This window comes from Poecilia reticulata, chromosome 3, assembly GCF_904066995.2.
Source record: "Poecilia reticulata chromosome 3, P_reticulata-male-v2, whole genome shotgun sequence".
NCBI classification, from domain to species: Eukaryota; Metazoa; Chordata; class Actinopteri; order Cyprinodontiformes; family Poeciliidae; genus Poecilia; species Poecilia reticulata.
Window position 1 is genome coordinate 27,037,720 of NC_088832.1, and position 19,028 is coordinate 27,056,747.

The window sequence follows — 19,028 nt, forward strand, 5'->3', positions numbered from 1 at the left end:
CAACCGGCCTGCACGCAACCCCACACTTTGCCACACAAACTTCTTCTATTTACAGACTCTTCGCTTCATCTCCCATGTGGCAAATAGGAAGGCAAACGTAAAAACAACTTTTTTAGGTCATCAAAAGTTAATAGGATAATTGCTTATTTCTCCCTGTGTGACTGCACGTCTCTGATGCAGCTCTTATCTCGTGTTGCGCTTTATTTCTATGTCACTCTCCTCTCGTCTTCCGCCTATATGTGTATGTGTGTGTGTGCGTGTGTGTGTGTGTGTGTGTGTGTGTGTGTGTGTGTGTGTGTGTGTGTATGTGTGTGTGTGCGTGTGTGTGTGTGCGTGCGTTTCCATAAGGGGATGAGAGGAGCTGAGTGGCACAGAACACAAAGACACATCAGAGGGGGCTTTTCACCAGCGCCCCCCACCTCCACCCCACTCTTCTGCCTCTCTCATCCAGCCTCGCTGCTCTTTGTTGCAGAGCTGAGCCTGCACTCTTGCCGTAGTTCCTGCTGAAGCCCGGCTGCTCTTTAAGAGGCCGCTTTGTCTTTTGGTCTTTCTCCGTCGCTCCCTCTCTCTTTCTTTTTTTTCGCTGATGTCAACAGAGTGGCTTCACAAAGCTCCGTGCCTGCCTCTCGAGCACACCTCATTTGGAAAACCACAAAAAAGAAGAAGAACGAATGGAGAGGAGCGGCGCAAAAACAAGAAGGGGACAACTGTGCCAATGCTTTCCCTCCCGCTGCCTTGGCATCAAGAAAAACATGTTTTCAAAGTTTCCCCCCAGTTCGTCTCACAATGCAAAGACATTACCTTGTTGTGGAGATGGATTTTGCTTTAATGTAGACCAATTAAATGTTGTTATATGGCTACATTCATCAGATGTGAGGGGCACAGTCACCCCTAATGAGAAAAGCATGCAGGTGTACGCAGGCGAGCACTTTTCTTAGGTTTTCAGTGACTGAGTAAAAACTTACAGCTCTCTCTTGATAACAACTTGAGGACATTTAAGATGCTCTTGCTAAATTTTATGACTGCATTAGTTATAAACTCAAAATATTTTTGTGTGGATATGGCCATTTATAGCAACGGAAAATGCTGCAAAAACTCAGTGAAGTTTTTTTTCTCCGCTGTATGTAAAACCATCCTGGAATTTATTCTGAATATTTTCTTCTGCTAATATGGGTCAGAAGCTGCAAACACATTGAGCCGTTGGACTTTTTCACATTTTGTTGCAACCAAACAAATTAAAACCTTGAATTTTATGTAATAGACCAAAACAAAGTAGGACATAATTAGAAAGCAAAAGAAAAATCAAACATGACTTGCATACTTATTCTTTGAAAGAGGGAGATTGAAAAATAAGAACTGACTATAATCTCAGAATTTTTTTTTAATTTTTTTTTGCAAAGAAAAAGCCAGAATTCTGAGGAAAAAAATATCAGAATTTAAACTTTTCTCTAAAGTTTTGAGGAAAAGATGGATACTGTGCCTGCAAGCATAGATAAATTAAATTTAAAATTTAAGATGATTATTATTCAAACTTAATACCTCCAGGAATGAGGAACATTAACTTTACAGCTTCATTAACTGCAATGCCTCCCTCAACATCTTCAACACTATCTACTGTTTCTCACACACTGTATAGAAGGAGATTATCACCACTACATTGTTTATGATTAAATTGTTCTGAGGGCTTTTTAATTTTAGTCAATTGCGGTTTTATGTCTGCTTTGTTCTGATGCAACAACTGTTTCTAAAAGTGCTTTAAAAATAAATTTGATTTCACTTTGGCAAACTGCAAATGGAAATTTTTATGGTTTTCTTTCAAAAATGGCTCAATTCTCAGCACGCTCATATTAGTGCACAACTAATAGCTGTCAAGTTAATACTTTCTCCCAGGTGAGCTTTGGCTCTCTGCAGCTCCTCCAGAGTAACAGAGAGCATACCGAATTGCTTCTTTAATGAAAAAAAAAAAAACACTAGTTGCTTATCAGGTAAATAGAGAAGTAAGTTGGTTGCACTGAAATTTATGAAGGAATATGATAGTAAAAGAAGCTGAATACAAATGCACGCCACACTTTTCAGTTTTTTTTTTTTTTTTTTAAGAAAACAGCAAAAGAAGCATATTATTTTCCCTCCTACTTCACAATTATGTACTTTTATGTAATGTCAGATAAAATCCCAATAAGGACACACTGGGTTTTGTGACTGTACGGTTAGAGCTGCAACTAAACTTTGTCGAAACATTTACCTTACAGGAGTCGATTCGATGCTGTGCGATGATAGAAACCTTCTCTACCACAGTTCGAAGTCGAGACTGTGCAGCGTGCGAGATGAATGTCACGGCTTCCATGGGAACCTCCGTCACTCCAAACTTCTTAGCTGTGAAGGACATTTAAATATGGTATATATACACTATATAACACTTCAAATAAACACAACATAAACACGTCCATATCTATTGCGTAGCATCCACACACGAGGAGAACTGCACAGATTATCGAGGGCAATTAACTTGTAGATAGAAGACTCATCACATGGAAAAGTTAATTTGTTTCACAGTCTTAGTGTGAATTCCAGAGTGGTTTTACTAACTGAACTTCTTCCAGTGTGGAACCGACATTGACCATCTCTTTCTGCAGAAGGATAATTTAGTTTCCTTGGAGCAAAATTCATCTGAAGACATAACAAAAGAGAGGAGGACAGACTTTGGTAGGGTTAGTATCTGTTTCCAACCTCCTTTTAAATTATTCCATTAACATAATTTTCTCTCTGGCACCCTTTTAAGTAAACCACACCAATTATTTAAGTCAGCCGAACAATACATACACTCTTCAACTGCTCAAGCTTTGAACAGATGGAGGAAGCCCTCTTGCTATTATAATTGCAGTGGCAACGCATGCGGCAATACCATGAGGTCGCAGGAAAACTGCTAACAGGCTTCCACTCCCTAAAAGTACAATCTTTCTGGGACATTAATATTTCAGAAAAGGTTTAGGAGATTCAGCTACAGAACGAGAGGAAAATTTCTGTGAGCAAAAACAGTTTCTGGAGCTCATACTAATTATAACACTTCATCTAGAAATAGAACAGACTAATGATCAACAAAGCCTTAGTGCTTTGGGTTTTACTCCAACTAGAGGAAAGATGTTGGAAATATTATGCACCATAGTAATTAGAAATACAGGATTGCAGTTTTCTTGGGCAACTCCAATTTCTATCCTACCGATCACAAATGTTAAAACTGGAGTCATAAATTAACAAAACATAATTAATCAATAATAGCTGGGGCACAAGGCTTTGCTGCAAAACGTGCATGTTAGTCTGATAACTAGAACATTTCCGCAAAAATTTAACCGGGGCTTGCCAAAGTGTGCCCGTCAGTTGGAACCCAGCGTTCTGATGCTAAAAATTAGCATCAATGCTAAAGTAAGCTACAATGTACTCAGTAGCATGTGGAGAGTTACAAGCATGTTGAGTAACATGGACTTACTCTGTTCAGTGTGTTAAAATATATAAGCTAAAATAAGCCAAAATACTAATGTTAGCCTAAATGCTGCCAGTGCCAGGTATCACTAGCATGTTGTCTTACATTGAGTTCCTCCAATCAGTGTGCTAAACATGGCTAATGTTTAGTGTTACGCATGTTTGGCACACTAGTGGGGGGCTAATGTTAATGAACTGCCTTCTGATTTTTACTTTTGCAAAAGTAAAAGTCAGATGTTTACTTCATTGCACTTACTAGAAAACACGCTCATCGCTTAGCAACAGATTAACAACAAATATTGTTATTGTTCAAAAAACATAAGATTTCTTCTGCTCTTGTGAAATACAACTTATCTTACACTATTTAATAAGAATTGTGCAGGTGGTGAATTTTTCAGAAAAGTGAAAATGTGTTTTTTTTATGTCATTGGTGGTGTATATGTTATAAAACAGACATTCAACACAAAAGTAAAAATCTGATTTATACTTTGTGGCAGTTCGTAAAAAAAAAAAGGTTAATCTTTTAACATCAAATTAATGACAAGTAATATTATTGTTTATAAAACATAAGATCTTTTGAAATAGTGCTTACCTGTTTAGACACAAGACCTTTACAGTAGGTAAATTTTTGCAAAAGTAAAAATCTGATGTTTACTTTGTTTCACTTGGTTACCAGAAAACTGGCTCATCGCTTAGCAACAGGATAACAACAGAAATTGTTATTGTTCAAAAAACATAAGATTTCTTCTGATCTTTTGAAATACTGCTTATCTTACACTACTTAACAAGAATTATGCAGTTAGTGAATTTTGCAGAAAAGTGAAAATGTTTTTTTTGTTTATTGTTTTTTTTTATTTTTTATTGGTGGTTAATATATTATAAAACAGACATTCAACACAAAAGTAAAAATCTGATTTATACTTTGTGGCACTTGGTTACCAGAAAACACATTCATCGCTTAGCAACAGGTTAACAACGAAATGTTGTTATTGCTCAAAACACATAAGATTTCTTATGATCTTTTGAAATTTATCTTATACTACTTAAGAATCGTGTAGTTGTTGAATTTTGAAAAAAAAGTGAAAGTTTTTTTTTTTTTTTCCATTGGTCGTAAATATAAAACAAACATTCAACACAAAAGTAAATATCTTATTTATACTTTGTGGCACTTTACCAGAAAACGTGCTCATCTCATAGCAACAGATTAACAACAAATATTGTTATTGTTCAAAAAAATTTCTTCTGATCTTTTGAAATACTACTTATACTACTTACCACGTAACAAGAATTGTGCATTTGGTGGATTTTGCAGAAAAGTTAAAATGTTTTTCACTTTTACTAGAAAATTTAAACAGGGTCCGCCAAAGTGTGCCCATCAGTTGAACCCAAATCAGGTGTTCTGATGCTAAAAATTAGAAACAATGCTAAGGTTAGGTAACCTGTACTCAATAGTACATGGAGAATTGTAACCATGTTGACTAACATGCACTTAGTAAATTCAGTACACTAAAATTAAAAGTGTTTTAGCCAAAATGCTTATGTAAGCCTAAATGCTGGGGTATCACTTGCATGTTGTCTTACTTCGATTTGCTCATTCATTGTGCTAAACATATAGTTAATCAATAAAAAAATAGCTAAAATGGTTATTATAGGGAAAAGGCTAATGCTAATGCTTGCTCCGCAAGGCAGTGCGCTAGTGGGTGGCAGTGGCTAATATTTTTGGTAATGTTAATGCAATGTCATGCTCCTAGAGAACCTAGTTAGTGCATCGTGAGACACTAACTATAATAAAGGTTCATTCTATTGATGGTAGAGTATAGACATTTATCGTTTTCTTCCACTTCACAATTATGCATTACTTTTTGCTGCTCCATCACATTAAACCTCAATAAAATACATGAAGCCTTGTGACTGTAATGAGAGAAAATGTGAAAAACTTTAAGAGACATGAAAAACTCAATGTTCTACTTTCATATTGAAAACAAACTTGGATTTATATGTTGTAGATCTGAAAGTGAGTTAAGTCTAGTTTAGCATTCAAAGTTAAAAATCACTTCCTACAAAACTACATGCTCTAAAGGGCATGTACCAACACTCTTTTAGAGAAACAAGCCATCAAATTAATTTATTTAACTTCTCATGTAGTAGAAGAACTTGTTTACACCATATTTTCAGAAAACATTTTTCAAGCACCCCTACGTGTGCTCAGAGACCTGTAAGGCAGAAGAGGACTATCGTTACTTTGAGGAGTTGTTTCTAGAGAACCCCAGCTGTGATCTGGGTCCCTCCTCCCCATGTGGCTGGACAATCCTGGAGAGCAATGAGGGGAGGTAGAGAGAAGCTTGATAAAAGACGACTAGCATAAGTGTTTGTTTGCTAGGGATAAATGAAAAAGCGGAGAACAAACAGAAAAACACACTACAAATGTTATGGACATGGATGCAAGATAGAATACCTCTGCCAAATAAAAAAAAAAAATGGAATCCAGATATTTATGCTGAAAAATGTTTTTTATGAAGTAAGGAAAGAATCATGATGAAGTAGGATGCTAATATGATAAACCAGGGCTGTACAATAGAGTGGAGCAGCGGCTCTTCTCTGATTGAGTAGAGCTGGCAGGCTGGGGGAGCCTCCCTTGGACTGCTGTCAGCTGTGAGCGCGCAGAGACCAATCACTGACACAACAAAGCTGCATAAGTGCCACTTCCCCAGCAGGGGGCACCCTAGCCTCCTGCCCCGTACCATGCTGTGTGCTACCCCGAGGAAAGATTTATATTTTAAAACAACCCCTCTACCCCAAGGTGACGGGATAACAACCATGCCAAGAGTCCACGTAACGAAACATGACCTGCAGGTCCCCCATGCTACACTAAAGATACTTTAATTGAGATGAAACAAGATGAGGGCGCCAGGCTCCCCGTCTTGTGGAATTACGTTGTGTGTTTTTTGATCCGTTGCACAGGAGAAATATGCTAGGCAAAGTTTCATTTGGAGTAGGAAAACCCTATATAACTTTTTATACATTTTAGTGTGTATTCTAAGAATATTTAATGGCTTAATATGTTTTAGAGTTAGAAGTATTGAAAGTTTGAAAGTATTACACCTAAACCGGTAGCGTCTTTTCCAACATTTTATTTTAAAAAGCACACATTTTCTTTCATACTGTCCTTTTTCTGACACAAAGAATTTAGTATAACCCTCAATCTGTAAGCCATCATAGATGATGACATTGTACGTTACCAAACCCTCTTGACACCCATCACGGTGTATCACTATAAACAGGGAACCGATTGACTGCCATTACCAGGAATATATTCAATGGAGGTGAAGCATAGAAAAATAATGTAGCAAAGATCATCTGGGTAAGGAAGCAAACAGGTGAAAAGGGGTGACTTCTGATTATCCCCTAAATATATATCTCTGTGGAAATACGTTTTGACTCAGTACTATGAAACAATTGATGTATATGTATGAATTCATTAGCCAGAAATCTGGGTGGCTGTAGGTTCAGGTTTGGAATCAATTCTGTTCATCTAATCCATTTTTCCTGTAGGACAGTTTCAAAAACCTTAATAAATACAACTGAATATCATCAACATAAATATGATAGGACTATATCACCTTTATGTTGATGATATTTTGCTTCATTGGTTATTTTAGTCCAGTGCACACAATAAGCTGTCTTTTGTGATGAAATGACTATCTAGTTACCTAATGTCACAGTTACCTACAGTTAAACTCAGAAAACGCCAAAACTCTTACTATTGCCCGTGAGCACCACCAATTTGCCAGAAGGACCTTGGTGAATTAAGCTCTTCTGTTCAGTAAAGTCTTGGAAAGCTTGGTGTTAAGTTTGGCTCCGCTATGACTGTGGAGTCATTAGAGACAATAAAGTCCTGCTTTTTCCAACACAGAAACAACACTAAGCTTTAACAACTGAAACACTGTGTACCATCGGAGTTAAACTGCACTAAAAACAGACTGAATCAAAACATCGCCGCTATGTTTCATTTCTTTAAAAACAGCCTTTTTTTAGTCAGTGGGACAGTATGAGAGTCACTCTTCAAAAGACAAACCCATGAAGTATTTATGTCTGTGCCCGAGGTCCAGTAAGTTCAGTCAGCCACTGAAGAATTGATTAAAGGAGGTGAAAGAATTGTTAGGTGCAGCAAATTCAAACCAAGTACAAACAAGAGAATATTCAGCATCAGCTACGGAGGGAGTCAAAATCATCATTGTCTTTAGTCATGACACTCTAAATACAATCTGTCTCATAAAAAAAATGGCTAAAGACAGAGTTTCTAAAAAAGCTGCAGAAAATTGTTTTTGAATGTTTATCAGCATGTTAGGAAAACCAACAGAAACCTTTGATTTATAAGAATTTGGAGAATTCCGAGAAATCAACCTGGATGAATTTCATCTTGATCAACCCTTAGTAATTTGACAGTCACAACGTCTTTTTCAAATCTTTTTTTTCCATTCAGCGAACATACTATGCTAGCAGCTACCAGCATTTTTTAAACACTCACAGAGTGGATCATCTGACTGAGGGAAGAAAAAAAAAACACAATTAGCTATTTTCAGCATCACAGAGGTACTCAAAATGAAATGCTTAAATTACATATCTGCAGTTTATTTAGGCTGCAGAAAAAGAGAGTAAGACTGTTAGCAGCAGGAAGGCTTGAATGTGTTTCAGTCAATTTCCTCAGTTTGATCTCCTTTGCAGTATTGAACTTTTATTATAAACTTTCTGGATTTGGAAATGTTTGAAGCATTTAAAAAATCTCAGAGCTGAAATAAACATTTAAGTTGTCTAGAATTTACATCAGGAGACTCCTTTTTTTTTTTTAAAGATATAAATGTTAACTGTGCAAATTCATGTTACGAGATGCAATTCTGACTTTTCGGTGCTATTCTTATATCTTTTTATCTTCTATCTTCTTATTTTATAAAGTTCTTAAAATTGGCTTTATTTCCAGGTCAAATGATTCACTAAAAATGCAGATAAAAATTTGACCACTTCAGTCTTGTGTTGCATGATGGATGATGTGAACAGATCTCACCAGTTTCCAGGATTCGTCGATGTAGCAAACCCGGATGGAGAAAGGCCTCGTCTTTACACGACCGGATCTGTGTTCCCACCAGCTCAGAATTGGTTGCAAGTATTCTGGCGCTCTCCTCATTCAGATTCACCCCGGCCATGGAGGCCACATCATTGATGTCATCATCGTCTCTGTAAAATTTGAGATTAAAACTAACTTTAGACGTTTATGTTATTTGCAGATGTATACGTAAAAACATAATAAAATCAAAACCAAAAAGACATTGAAATAGGCTAAATACTAAGAGAATTACAGGATTTAAGCTGGTAATACAGCGCCCTCCTCTGATACGGACACCCCCAACAATGTATACAAAATCCTTAAAAATCATTCTGTTATGGGGCTTTGGTGACTCCAGGATGTCCTCCTTTGATGTTGTTCTCTAACAGTGAGGATTAGGGATTTTTTTTTTTTTTTTGCCCCCCACCTCCAACCATGTGGTGGCAAAAAAACAAGGGTCGTCATCCAGCGTCGTCTGTCACAGCTCCAGTGTTTGCGATCCTTAAATAATTACTTTGACTGCAAAATACGTACAGGTGAGTAGCTATTCATATGAAGATGTATTCTGACCAGTGAAGTTCAACACATATCTTTCTTACTTGAATGGGATGTTCTCTTACCTTTCCAATGTTGAAACTTAAAATGAAAGGTATGAGTTATAAAAATGCTTCAGAAAAATGCTAAGTTATACAATTTAGACTTATTTGTCCCACTACTACCTCAGACTTCAGTGTATTTCATTTATTGGGATTTAAGACAAACAAAAAGTAGAGTGTAATTGGGGAATGAAAGTTATGAATGTTTTTTTTGTTTTTGTTTTACCAACAAGGATTCGCATACTTTGGCATGCCTATTATGTTCAGCCCATTTTACTATTATTCCCCTAAATAAAATCCCATGCTAGCATACAGAGTCTCCCAATGTGCAATTAAATCTTAGTATAAATCCAGCTGTGAAAGCCTCAGAGGTTTGTTAAAGGACCAAGAAACACACAAGGTAGGCCAGGGAGCTAGATAAGTTGGAAAAATTCAGGTACTTCAGAAGCAAGTGACAAATATTAGTCATTTACTTCACAGACATGAAAGAGTGGCAAGAAGAAACACACCATCAAACAAAGCTACAACAAGGATGAAGTGTCAACTTGGAATCAAAATTCATCTCCTTGAGAAACTTGTGGATGTTTAGAACTTGTGAAAACCAAAATAAGGTAGAGAATTCTCTATTTATGGGAGACAGCAGACGTTTTACCCAACCAAATACACACAGAGCGGTAAAGTAACTTCTCTCTCTGGTAAGAACGGCATAACAATGCCATATCTTCACATTACTGATAGTTGTTAGAGGCTGTATTGACGCGTGAAAAGCCATATATTCAACATTAAAATCCTCTTTCCCTATCAGTATTCATGTCACAACATTATTAACATTTACTCCTTGAAAAAAATATCTCAGGGATCCGTTTTTTTCTCATGAATATTATTTGCCTGGGAGAAATTATGCATTAGTTTTTCTTTCCTTTTTTTTTTTTAGACAAGGATATACTTTGGTCATAATGGCACAGGCTTCTCATTCCAGGGTCTATTAGTGTCAACACTTAGAAAGGCAGGGAGATGAAGAGTGTTCAGGAGGAGTTTGCAGGGTAAGGATGCTCCTGAGGATTGGCAATAAACAACAGTCAACAAGCTCTATTTACACACCGCTCTGCAACACCTCCTTACGCATTTTCTTTATGCGCTGATCATTCCACTTGTAATGTTTGCAATGTTTAGATGGTATTTCATTTTAGCAGAGACAGGAAAAAACAAACATACGGAATTCGTGCCGTGGTCGTTTTACTTGCAGGTTGGGACGTCAGAAACATTTCCTGCCTGTATATTTTCCTTGTGATTTGACACCATGAAAAATCCCCCTGCGATCACTAGACTTGGCAAGTAAGGATTGTGATTCTGGCCTGAATTAGCACAGCAGTGACATGTTGTGTTTACAGGACTGGCCCAAAGCTAGCAGCAGATTTCCTGAGTGTCTTTCACAGAGAGAACAAAGACCTACAGAACACACACAGGGTGGCCTCCCGTCACTCACTGGCTCAACTCAGTGACCGTTTACGTCCGTGCTGCTGTAGGTTGGTGTGTGCGGTTGTGTTGCTGTGATGTTGTGTACGCAGGTTTACAGGGTCCAAGAGTGAATTCAGGCATCTTGGAGAGTGGGCACAAACCATCAGCCAGCTCCATCCTGCCGAGGCCCTACTGCTTCTCGGTACTGCCGCAGAGAGCCGATATGAAACCTGACACCACGGCGGGAGGTTGACAAAGACAATTAGAGTAGTTCCCAAAACACCACACACTTGTACCTTCTCTCTCTTCCCTCTCTTGCTTTTTTTTTCCAACATTCTAATTAAACCTTCAGAGTTAATCTACACAACATGTATGGGTCTGTGCCGAATAGCATACCTGAGGATGCTGGGGGCCACATTTTCCAAGGTCAAAAGAGAGGCAGCCAGTTCAACGACTTAAGAAAAGATGAACATGGAAAGGACTACTGAACTAATGCCAAACAAAAGCTGGTAAAAGTCTGCTATACCCATGTACCTCTGCACTCATTGAAAATATCTAACAAATACAATCCTAAGGGTATTTTCACACCTGATAGTCCAATAAACTCTGTTTGATTGGGAACAAAAATTGTAACATTTGATGAATTTTTAGCAGGTGTGGTTTGATTTGCTTTCACACTGAACTGTGTCAAAAGACCAAACCCTTTGAAAAACATGTTCCCCCTCTTGCCTGTGGTGGCGCTACAACAGGAACGATTGAAATAAACAACAACTATTACTTGTGTACTCTATGAATCTGACCTTTATGTAGGAGTTAAGGAACGACAAAATAACTTCTTTTTTAAATTTTTGTTCAGTTTATCTAGGAGACCTCAACAAATCCTGCTGGATTTCAGATCATTTTCCTTTGGTTTCACAATTATACACAATTTTGCATTGGTTTATTGCTACAGCATGTTGGTACAACCACAGCTGCATCTGAAATCAAACAAAATGTGCTGCTTCATTTTGAACCTTCTCCAAAAAAAAAAAAATACATAATGCTCATTTTAACAGTCTGGCTTCATGGTTATAAATGCTATCACTGTGGCTGAAATCAAATAAAAACAGCAATGACGGCTCTTACATTAAATGAAGGGAACTAAATATTAAATTCAAAATATTCCAGATCGTACCCCTGAACTAATAAAGAGGCGATGTAGTTAGCTTCCACAGAAGCTAAAGGACAACCTCTCAGTTATTGGTCAGGTTTGGCTCGGGGACATGGAGCTGGGGGTCACTTGAATACATATGCATGCTGTTTCCATATCAAGCCTGAGTCTCAGCCAGGGCATGCCATAGGTGGGACGACTGAACCTGCCATTTAAAAGTGGTGCGTGTACATTTGTGTGTGTGTGTGTGTGTGTGTGCGTGTGAGTGTATGGAGGTCTGTTCAGATCCTCTGTGTCCCTCACACCCGCTTAACACCCCCTCCCTGTCCCTGTGGATAAAGGTCTCTGAGCCCTTGCAGGGGGCCCCTGATTGATCCCTGTGACTAACACCCAGGCCATGCATGCTGTTGCATCTATGCTGAGAGAGATGAGCCACTGGAGTGAGGTATTCTCCTTAAGGCACCTTTAGGTTCCCTGGGCAGTTCACTGAAAATGTACTCATGATCCGAATGGTTTCAGTAGTAGCAATGGATAAAGAGAGGCCAAACAACTGAGCAACAAGCTAACAAGCACAATGTTTAGGAAGTTACTGTAATTAATTCAGAAAACCACCCACACTTGGTTTGCACAAAATACCTGGATAGGAAAGATTTTGGTGTAAAAGAAAATCTCAGAGGTGAGATGAGAGTTCTAAACCATCCTACATGTATTTATTATATTTCAAATTCTTAGAGATCCTAAAAGAATTGTCCAAAAAAGCAAATATGGACATAGTTATTATTGTTGCTACCCATAATCCTGATCTAAATTATTAATTGAAAGATAACAGACACATTTCATTTGTGAAGTTCCTTCTTCACGTAACAAGGACTCCAGATCGCAGTTTACAGGCCAACAAGAGACGAAACCACAAATGCATGGTGTTTCAAATTCACTGAAAAATTCAAAAATATAAAGCACATGTATGGTACCTTGATAAAGTATTCATACCGCTTGAGTTTTTTAAATGTAGCCATGTTACAATCAAAGGCTTTAATGTATTTTATATGCTAGACCAACACGAAATGGAAGGAAATGATACAGGTTTTTCAATTAGTTTTGCAAAAACAAATTTTAAAGATGGTGTATGCATTTGAATTTACCACGTCGGGGTAGGTTTGAAGGTACAGATATTGTTTTATAAGATAACCAAGCTTAGCCCTTCAACTTACTATCATGACCCTCTGACGCTTTCACAGATCTGGCCTCAGTTTACTAGATAGGCAGCTTCTGGATGCAATTGTTTGCAATGGACTGTTCGTAAAGTGGTATGAATAAAAATATATGAATGGATTCCATCACATAAAATCCCAGTAAAATCAGTGATTTTAAAAGCTTTTCAACGTTTAAGGGGTATGAATACTTTTGCAGGGCCATGTACCATGTTTATATTCTATTGGAAAACACACCGCTGGATGTACACCCTGTAGAACAAGGTTGGATTTGTGGAACTGAAACTGAGCTTGGCGTTTGGCAAAGGGCTAAGGGCCTCGGCTGGCTCGCCAGTGATTACAGCGGATGTTGAGTGTTTACAGAGGGAGAAGGGTGGAGGTGGTGTGGCGGGGGGGCACGGAGACAGCTGCTTTCACTCTGCACTGTAAACCACACACACACGCACACATACGTACAAGCACTTACACAGAAGGCTGTAGCTACATTGGAAACCCCACAAGCCCTGCAGTGAGTATGTGTGTGTTTGTGCTACAGCTGGCCCGCTGGGACCAGCGGTTCAGAGTGACAGCCATACACACATCAGGCCTGGCTGCAGCTGAACACGATTCAGGCTGGGTGGAAGAGAGGCTGGTGGGTGCAAACTGACCAAGCCAGCTGTCAATTTATTTTTCTTACAGCCAAGTTGTAGTTGTATATTTTCATCTATTTGTTGCTGATTGTTATTGATAAGTCAAAAGATTTTTGTGAATGAACCCGTCTTTGTAGCTCAGGAATTTTAGGTCCAGTATTCTTGCGTTGATCTATTTTTGAGTTGTGTGAATGAAATTTTACTTGACCTGAGTATATTAAAAACTGTATGTTGTGATTGCAAACATTGACACTGCTAAAACTTTTAGTAACTCAAAGTGCAAATGAAATACTTTTTTTGAAATTTGTCAACTAGGGTTGCCACTAACAATTATATAAGTAAGAAATTGTCTTGATTCTCATGATTAATCTGCAAAACAAATTGGCACACTCTGCAAATTTTTCTTTACCCTCTTCAACATGTTTTATACAATATTAGAAAGACATTTAAAAAATGCAACTGTACTGCCTAAAATGCAATAACAACATTCCTATATGTCATGGTGTGTAGTTTAAAGTGGACCCAAATGCAGAGAGGCAGAGGCTGCTTGAAGCTGAAGAATGTTTAATGACAAAAAATGATGAAAAAAAACTTACAAAACACCACAGGGGACACAGGTAGCCAGAGCAGAACAAAAAGACGAATACAGGAACAAAACACGGCAGGGAAACAATGGGGAGATAAAGACATAAGACAAGAGGAACCAACAAGGAGTGACTGAGAAAGAAGTACAGGGAGGTTGAATGCTGAACAAAAACCTGGGCTGATGAGCTAACAGGTTGCAGGTTTGGGGAGAGAGGCTGAGCAGAAAGAGGAAGTGACACAGGGGGCGAGGGTGAGCACTTAATCATTTGTGGCAAAGGATACATTTGCAGCTAAAATAATACTTCTGACATCAATGTGTGAAAAGCTCATCCTTTTCTACTCGACTTATCAAAACAGTGTAGAGATGTTTACTATTTTTTGTACTGAACTGATTTATGACTGGATAACAAAAGTTGCCTAAAAGGATTTATTTATTTTTTTTACAGAATTTGAATTGGGTGAAGCTAAATCTATTCCACTAGAGGAGTTTTTACAAAAAACTCCTATATATATATATATATATATATATATATATATATATATATATATATATATATATATATATATATATATATAATTAATCAATTGTACTTACTTGCTTAGCTGATAATTATTTCAATAATCAATTCATCACAATTAACTAATTTATTGTTTCAGCCCTAGTTGAATATAACGTATTTTTAACAGTGTCTTGTGCAAGTATTCCTTGAAATTTTACTGAGATTTAATAGATTTTATATATAGCTGTGTAATTGGAACAGTGAAGAAAAATTATACATTGTACTCAAAGTCTTTCTTTACCAATAATGCATTTGTATTTAGTTCTGTTGACCATTACCTTTAAATAAAATCCAGTACAGTGTTTCCTCCATAATTCATAAAGTTATGGATTAGTATAAAGAAAAAATATATATATCTATACGTAAAAAAAAAAAGTATTTACCCCCCAGATCCCCATCACCACCATCATTGTTTGAGATGACTTGACCAACCTTGCATGAGGGGCTTAAGTCTAAGTTCGTCTAAGCTTTGAGGGTGAGCTGAGGGCACACTGCTGTATTAGATTTATAACACAGGACAAAAGAAGTGCATCACTGTGAAACAGACTGCAGTCCAATAATTGTTTCATCTCCAATAATTGTTTCATCTCAATTAGATTGTCCACATAATTGTTGGAACCCAATGTAATTGGAAAAAAAATATTAATTGCACAGCCACAACACACACATTCACTAGAAAATGTCTGAAACGATGAAAACATTCTGATACAGCAGGTAATAGAGCACAACGAAGCCTTTGACAAAACAAAATGCAATCCAAGTTCAGCGAGTTTGTTTGATGAGAGCTATATCTATATGTATTGAGAAACATATACACAAAAATAAGACATGGGAAAAGTGGTGTGAAAACATATTTGACCTCTAACACATTTATTTTCTTCTTTGCTTTTTATTATATGTTCAACACCACATCAAACTAATGTTGATATCAGACGACGTCAGACGACAATAATATGAGAAAATGCAAAATCAGCCTTCGAATGAGCTTATTTGCCAATGGCAAAGCCATCCCAACCAAGCTGTCACAAGGTGAAAAAGTAATCACCTCCTCCAAGTTGTTTAATCAAGAATTAATTAATATTAATTAAAATCTCTTGCAAGTCTTCTTGTCCCAATTTGAAGAAATTCAAGATGAGATGAGAAATAAAGTTATTGAGGTCTGTCAATATTAGAGATGTAACAAAATCTCATCATACGCCTCACGATATTGAAACATCACAATATCTCCAATTAAGCACTAGACAGTTGTGATTATCATGGATTTGCCGAATGAAATTGTGACAAATACTCTTAAATCATTTGTTGGGCAGCAGTGAACTTCTATGCTAGAGTTCCAATGCAAAAATCACTGTTCACCTAGACGTACAAAAAGGCCCAAAGTGATCCCCAAGACTTTGGGAAAATATTCTATGAACTGACAAGACAAAAGTGTGATATTTTGGAAGGTGTGTGTATTCAGGAAAAAATATCATGTCAACAGTCAAACATGCTGATGGTAATGGAGTTCACTTGGGGAAAATCTTAAAGCAGAATGTTCAGTCAGTGTCTGGTGATTTACAGCTTAAGTACACTTGGGTTTTGCAGCAGAACACCAACAAGCCCACCACTGCATGGCTAGAAAACACAAAAAGGTTTAGGATTGGCCAAGTCAAAGCCCGGAGACAATACCGATTGACATGCTCTGGCATGGCTTTAGACAGAGCATGCTGAAAACCCTCCGGTGTAGATGTATTAGAACAAGAGAGAGACAAAATTCCTCCATAGAAAAGTTATAAACTCATTGCCTCTTCTCACAATCACATGATGGCAGTCGCTGGCACCAAGGGTGGCAGAAATATTATTGGGTTTAGAGGGCAATTATTCTTCTTGCATCTGACCAAGTTGCTTTGGATAGATTTTGTTTTACCCTCCATTAGAAAAATCCTCATTTTTAAAACAGCTTTTTCTGTTTACTAGGGGTATTTTTGTCCAATATTGAAATTTGATTGGCAAAAATTCAAAAACAAAGGAAATCTGGAAGTAGTGCTAAAAAATAAATTAATGACATTATATATCATAACAGACACGTGATCAATATCAATAGACAAAATGTCTGATAGAATGTTCAATAATTTCACTGATCTCTGATCCAAAACCGTACAGCATTCCCGGGAATGTAGGCACAGAAGAGACTAGCCTCTCAACCTCTCACAGACAGCTAAGCAAGGTGAAAGGCATCAACTAACTCACTCACTCTTTGGTTACCTAGCAACTCCTTAGCACGTTGGTTACCTAGCAACAACCTGTCCAGTAACTTGCACAGCAGCAGTATAAGGTTTAGCCACTGTCTCTCATAACTGCTTAAAAATAAGCAGCAATGTGGAAAACTGTGGATAAAACAGGAAACGTCTTGCCACCAGTTTGGCAGTATTTCACATATTTAAAACAAACAAAAAAAAAAAAACTAATCAATAATTATTGATATCGGCTGATAGAAATAAAACGCTTAAATCATTCAGCCATATCGTCCAGCCCTCTTTGCAAGGAGCCAAATACTGTGTAAAATGTGTTTATCAGCTGACCTTTATTAAAGGAAAATATGGTGTGTGATGTCAGGACGCGTTTCCTCTGGGACTGTGGTGCCGTGTGCGTTATTGGGTTCATGATGAAACCAGCTCGTTCGTGTGTGGTGGGCCACTGTGATCACCGCAGGGGGGAAAAGGTCGTCAGTAACAAGCGAGCCTGACAGCTTAATTACCAAGGCAGCTAAAGATTTATTGGTTTATCAATCAGAGCCGAGGGCAATGCCTTTCCCCTCAGGAGACGGAGGCCATTACCATGAACCCGCTGGCCCATGTGACCCAGACTCTTCTTGCGCTGGCCCAGTCATGCTGAGGTCATCCTAAGCCGCCTGCCCCTACTCGCGTGCGTGAGTCCAAGCTTGAACTGCAAATATTCTTGAAGTCTTGAAAGTGCACGCCAGCAGGAGTACAAACAAGATGTAAGCAATGCAAACATGTACGTACAAACCAGCACAGAAATGCTGCACAAACAGAAAAAACACGCACAGCATAGACCACAAAGGCCAGCATGTGGGCGAGGAACCTTTTATGTTTGGAGACAAAGGCCCACCAGAAGCAGAGACAAGACCAGAGAGCGAGAGAGAAAGAGAGCAAAGCTGCAGGCGTAATACCGCATGTCTGACTTAACCAAAAGGTATTTTCAGAACAGCATCCAGAATTTCCAACCATCTGGACACAATTATCTTTTTTCTAAATTAAGATTTAGCTCATTTGCAGTCCTGCCAATGACTTGTGACACTGGCACAAAGAGGGCGAGTGTGAGGGTGATCTATTGGTTGGCAGTGTGTTGCTATGTGATGAGCACGAAGAGAGAAAGGACCACCGATCATCCAGCCGGCCAGGCAGGCAGGCAGGCAGCCAGGTGGCCAGGCAGGCAGCTCCAATAAACACTCATAGCCTTAGCTGAGAGAGTTGCCTGTAGTCATGGAGAAAGCTGCTTGATAAAATGCTGCCCCCATGTGGTGGCATCTGGGAATGACGTGTTTCACACAGTCTGTACCTGAAAGAGCCTCCTCCGGGGTCGTTGAGCTTGTTTTTCTGATTCCCAGAGATCTGAACAGGCAGGCCCATGGGACTTTTGCCTGCTTGTATGATGGCTCCCTTCCCTATCGTTCCTGTTCAGGAGAGGGGACAAACAAAAACAAAGAAGGAGAAAAAGCTAAATAAAAAAGAAAAGTAATATTATCACTGAAGTGTCCCCTTCTATTTGCATCAGATATCCTCCTGTCTAAGGACTACCTTTAGCTGTCTCTGTCTTCCTCACAGGGGGGTGAAGGGAAGGTGGGGGGCTTAGATGAACCAACCCAGGTTGGCGTCGCTCTGTCAATATCACTGCGCTTCAGCGGCTCTCCTTACACTCCTAAAACGCATCCTGCTCCGAGACACGTTTTTCCGGAGAGGCACAAGGACTGCCAGAGTGAATTTAAACTTGATTTTAACAGGCATGTTCCTAGCCAAGAGGCGCAGAGAAGTATTTTTAGATCTATCCCCGCATTCCAATTTACGGGCATAAAACAACCTACAGATCTTTCACTGCAGGCAATCTTCGGAAGAGGGGTAGATCAAATTTGTATGCACCTCCGATCGTACACAGACACACGCTCATGCGAAAACAGGTACACACACTCGCTCGCACACACGCACCACTTGAGAGCATGCGGCTCTCTTAGGGGAGCGTTCCACTCGGTTGGCGTTGGGGG

The 19,028-nt window shown here is 38.5% G+C and overlaps 1 protein-coding gene across 3 annotated transcripts in view; it reads right to left on the reverse strand.

Annotated features, from left to right (window-relative positions):
- LOC103462632 (transcription initiation factor TFIID subunit 4) overlaps positions 1–19,028 on the reverse strand; it is a 100,130-nt gene that overhangs the window by 57,470 nt on the left and 23,632 nt on the right. For all 3 annotated transcript variants that reach the window (XM_081605385.1, XM_081605384.1, XM_081605383.1), the window contains 3 exons: positions 18,329–18,443; positions 8,540–8,709; positions 2,243–2,373 (listed from right to left, as the gene is read on the reverse strand). In XM_081605385.1, coding sequence (XP_081461511.1) covers positions 2,243–2,373; positions 8,540–8,709; positions 18,329–18,443 — 416 coding nt within the window. The remainder of the gene's footprint in view (positions 1–2,242; positions 2,374–8,539; positions 8,710–18,328; positions 18,444–19,028) is intronic.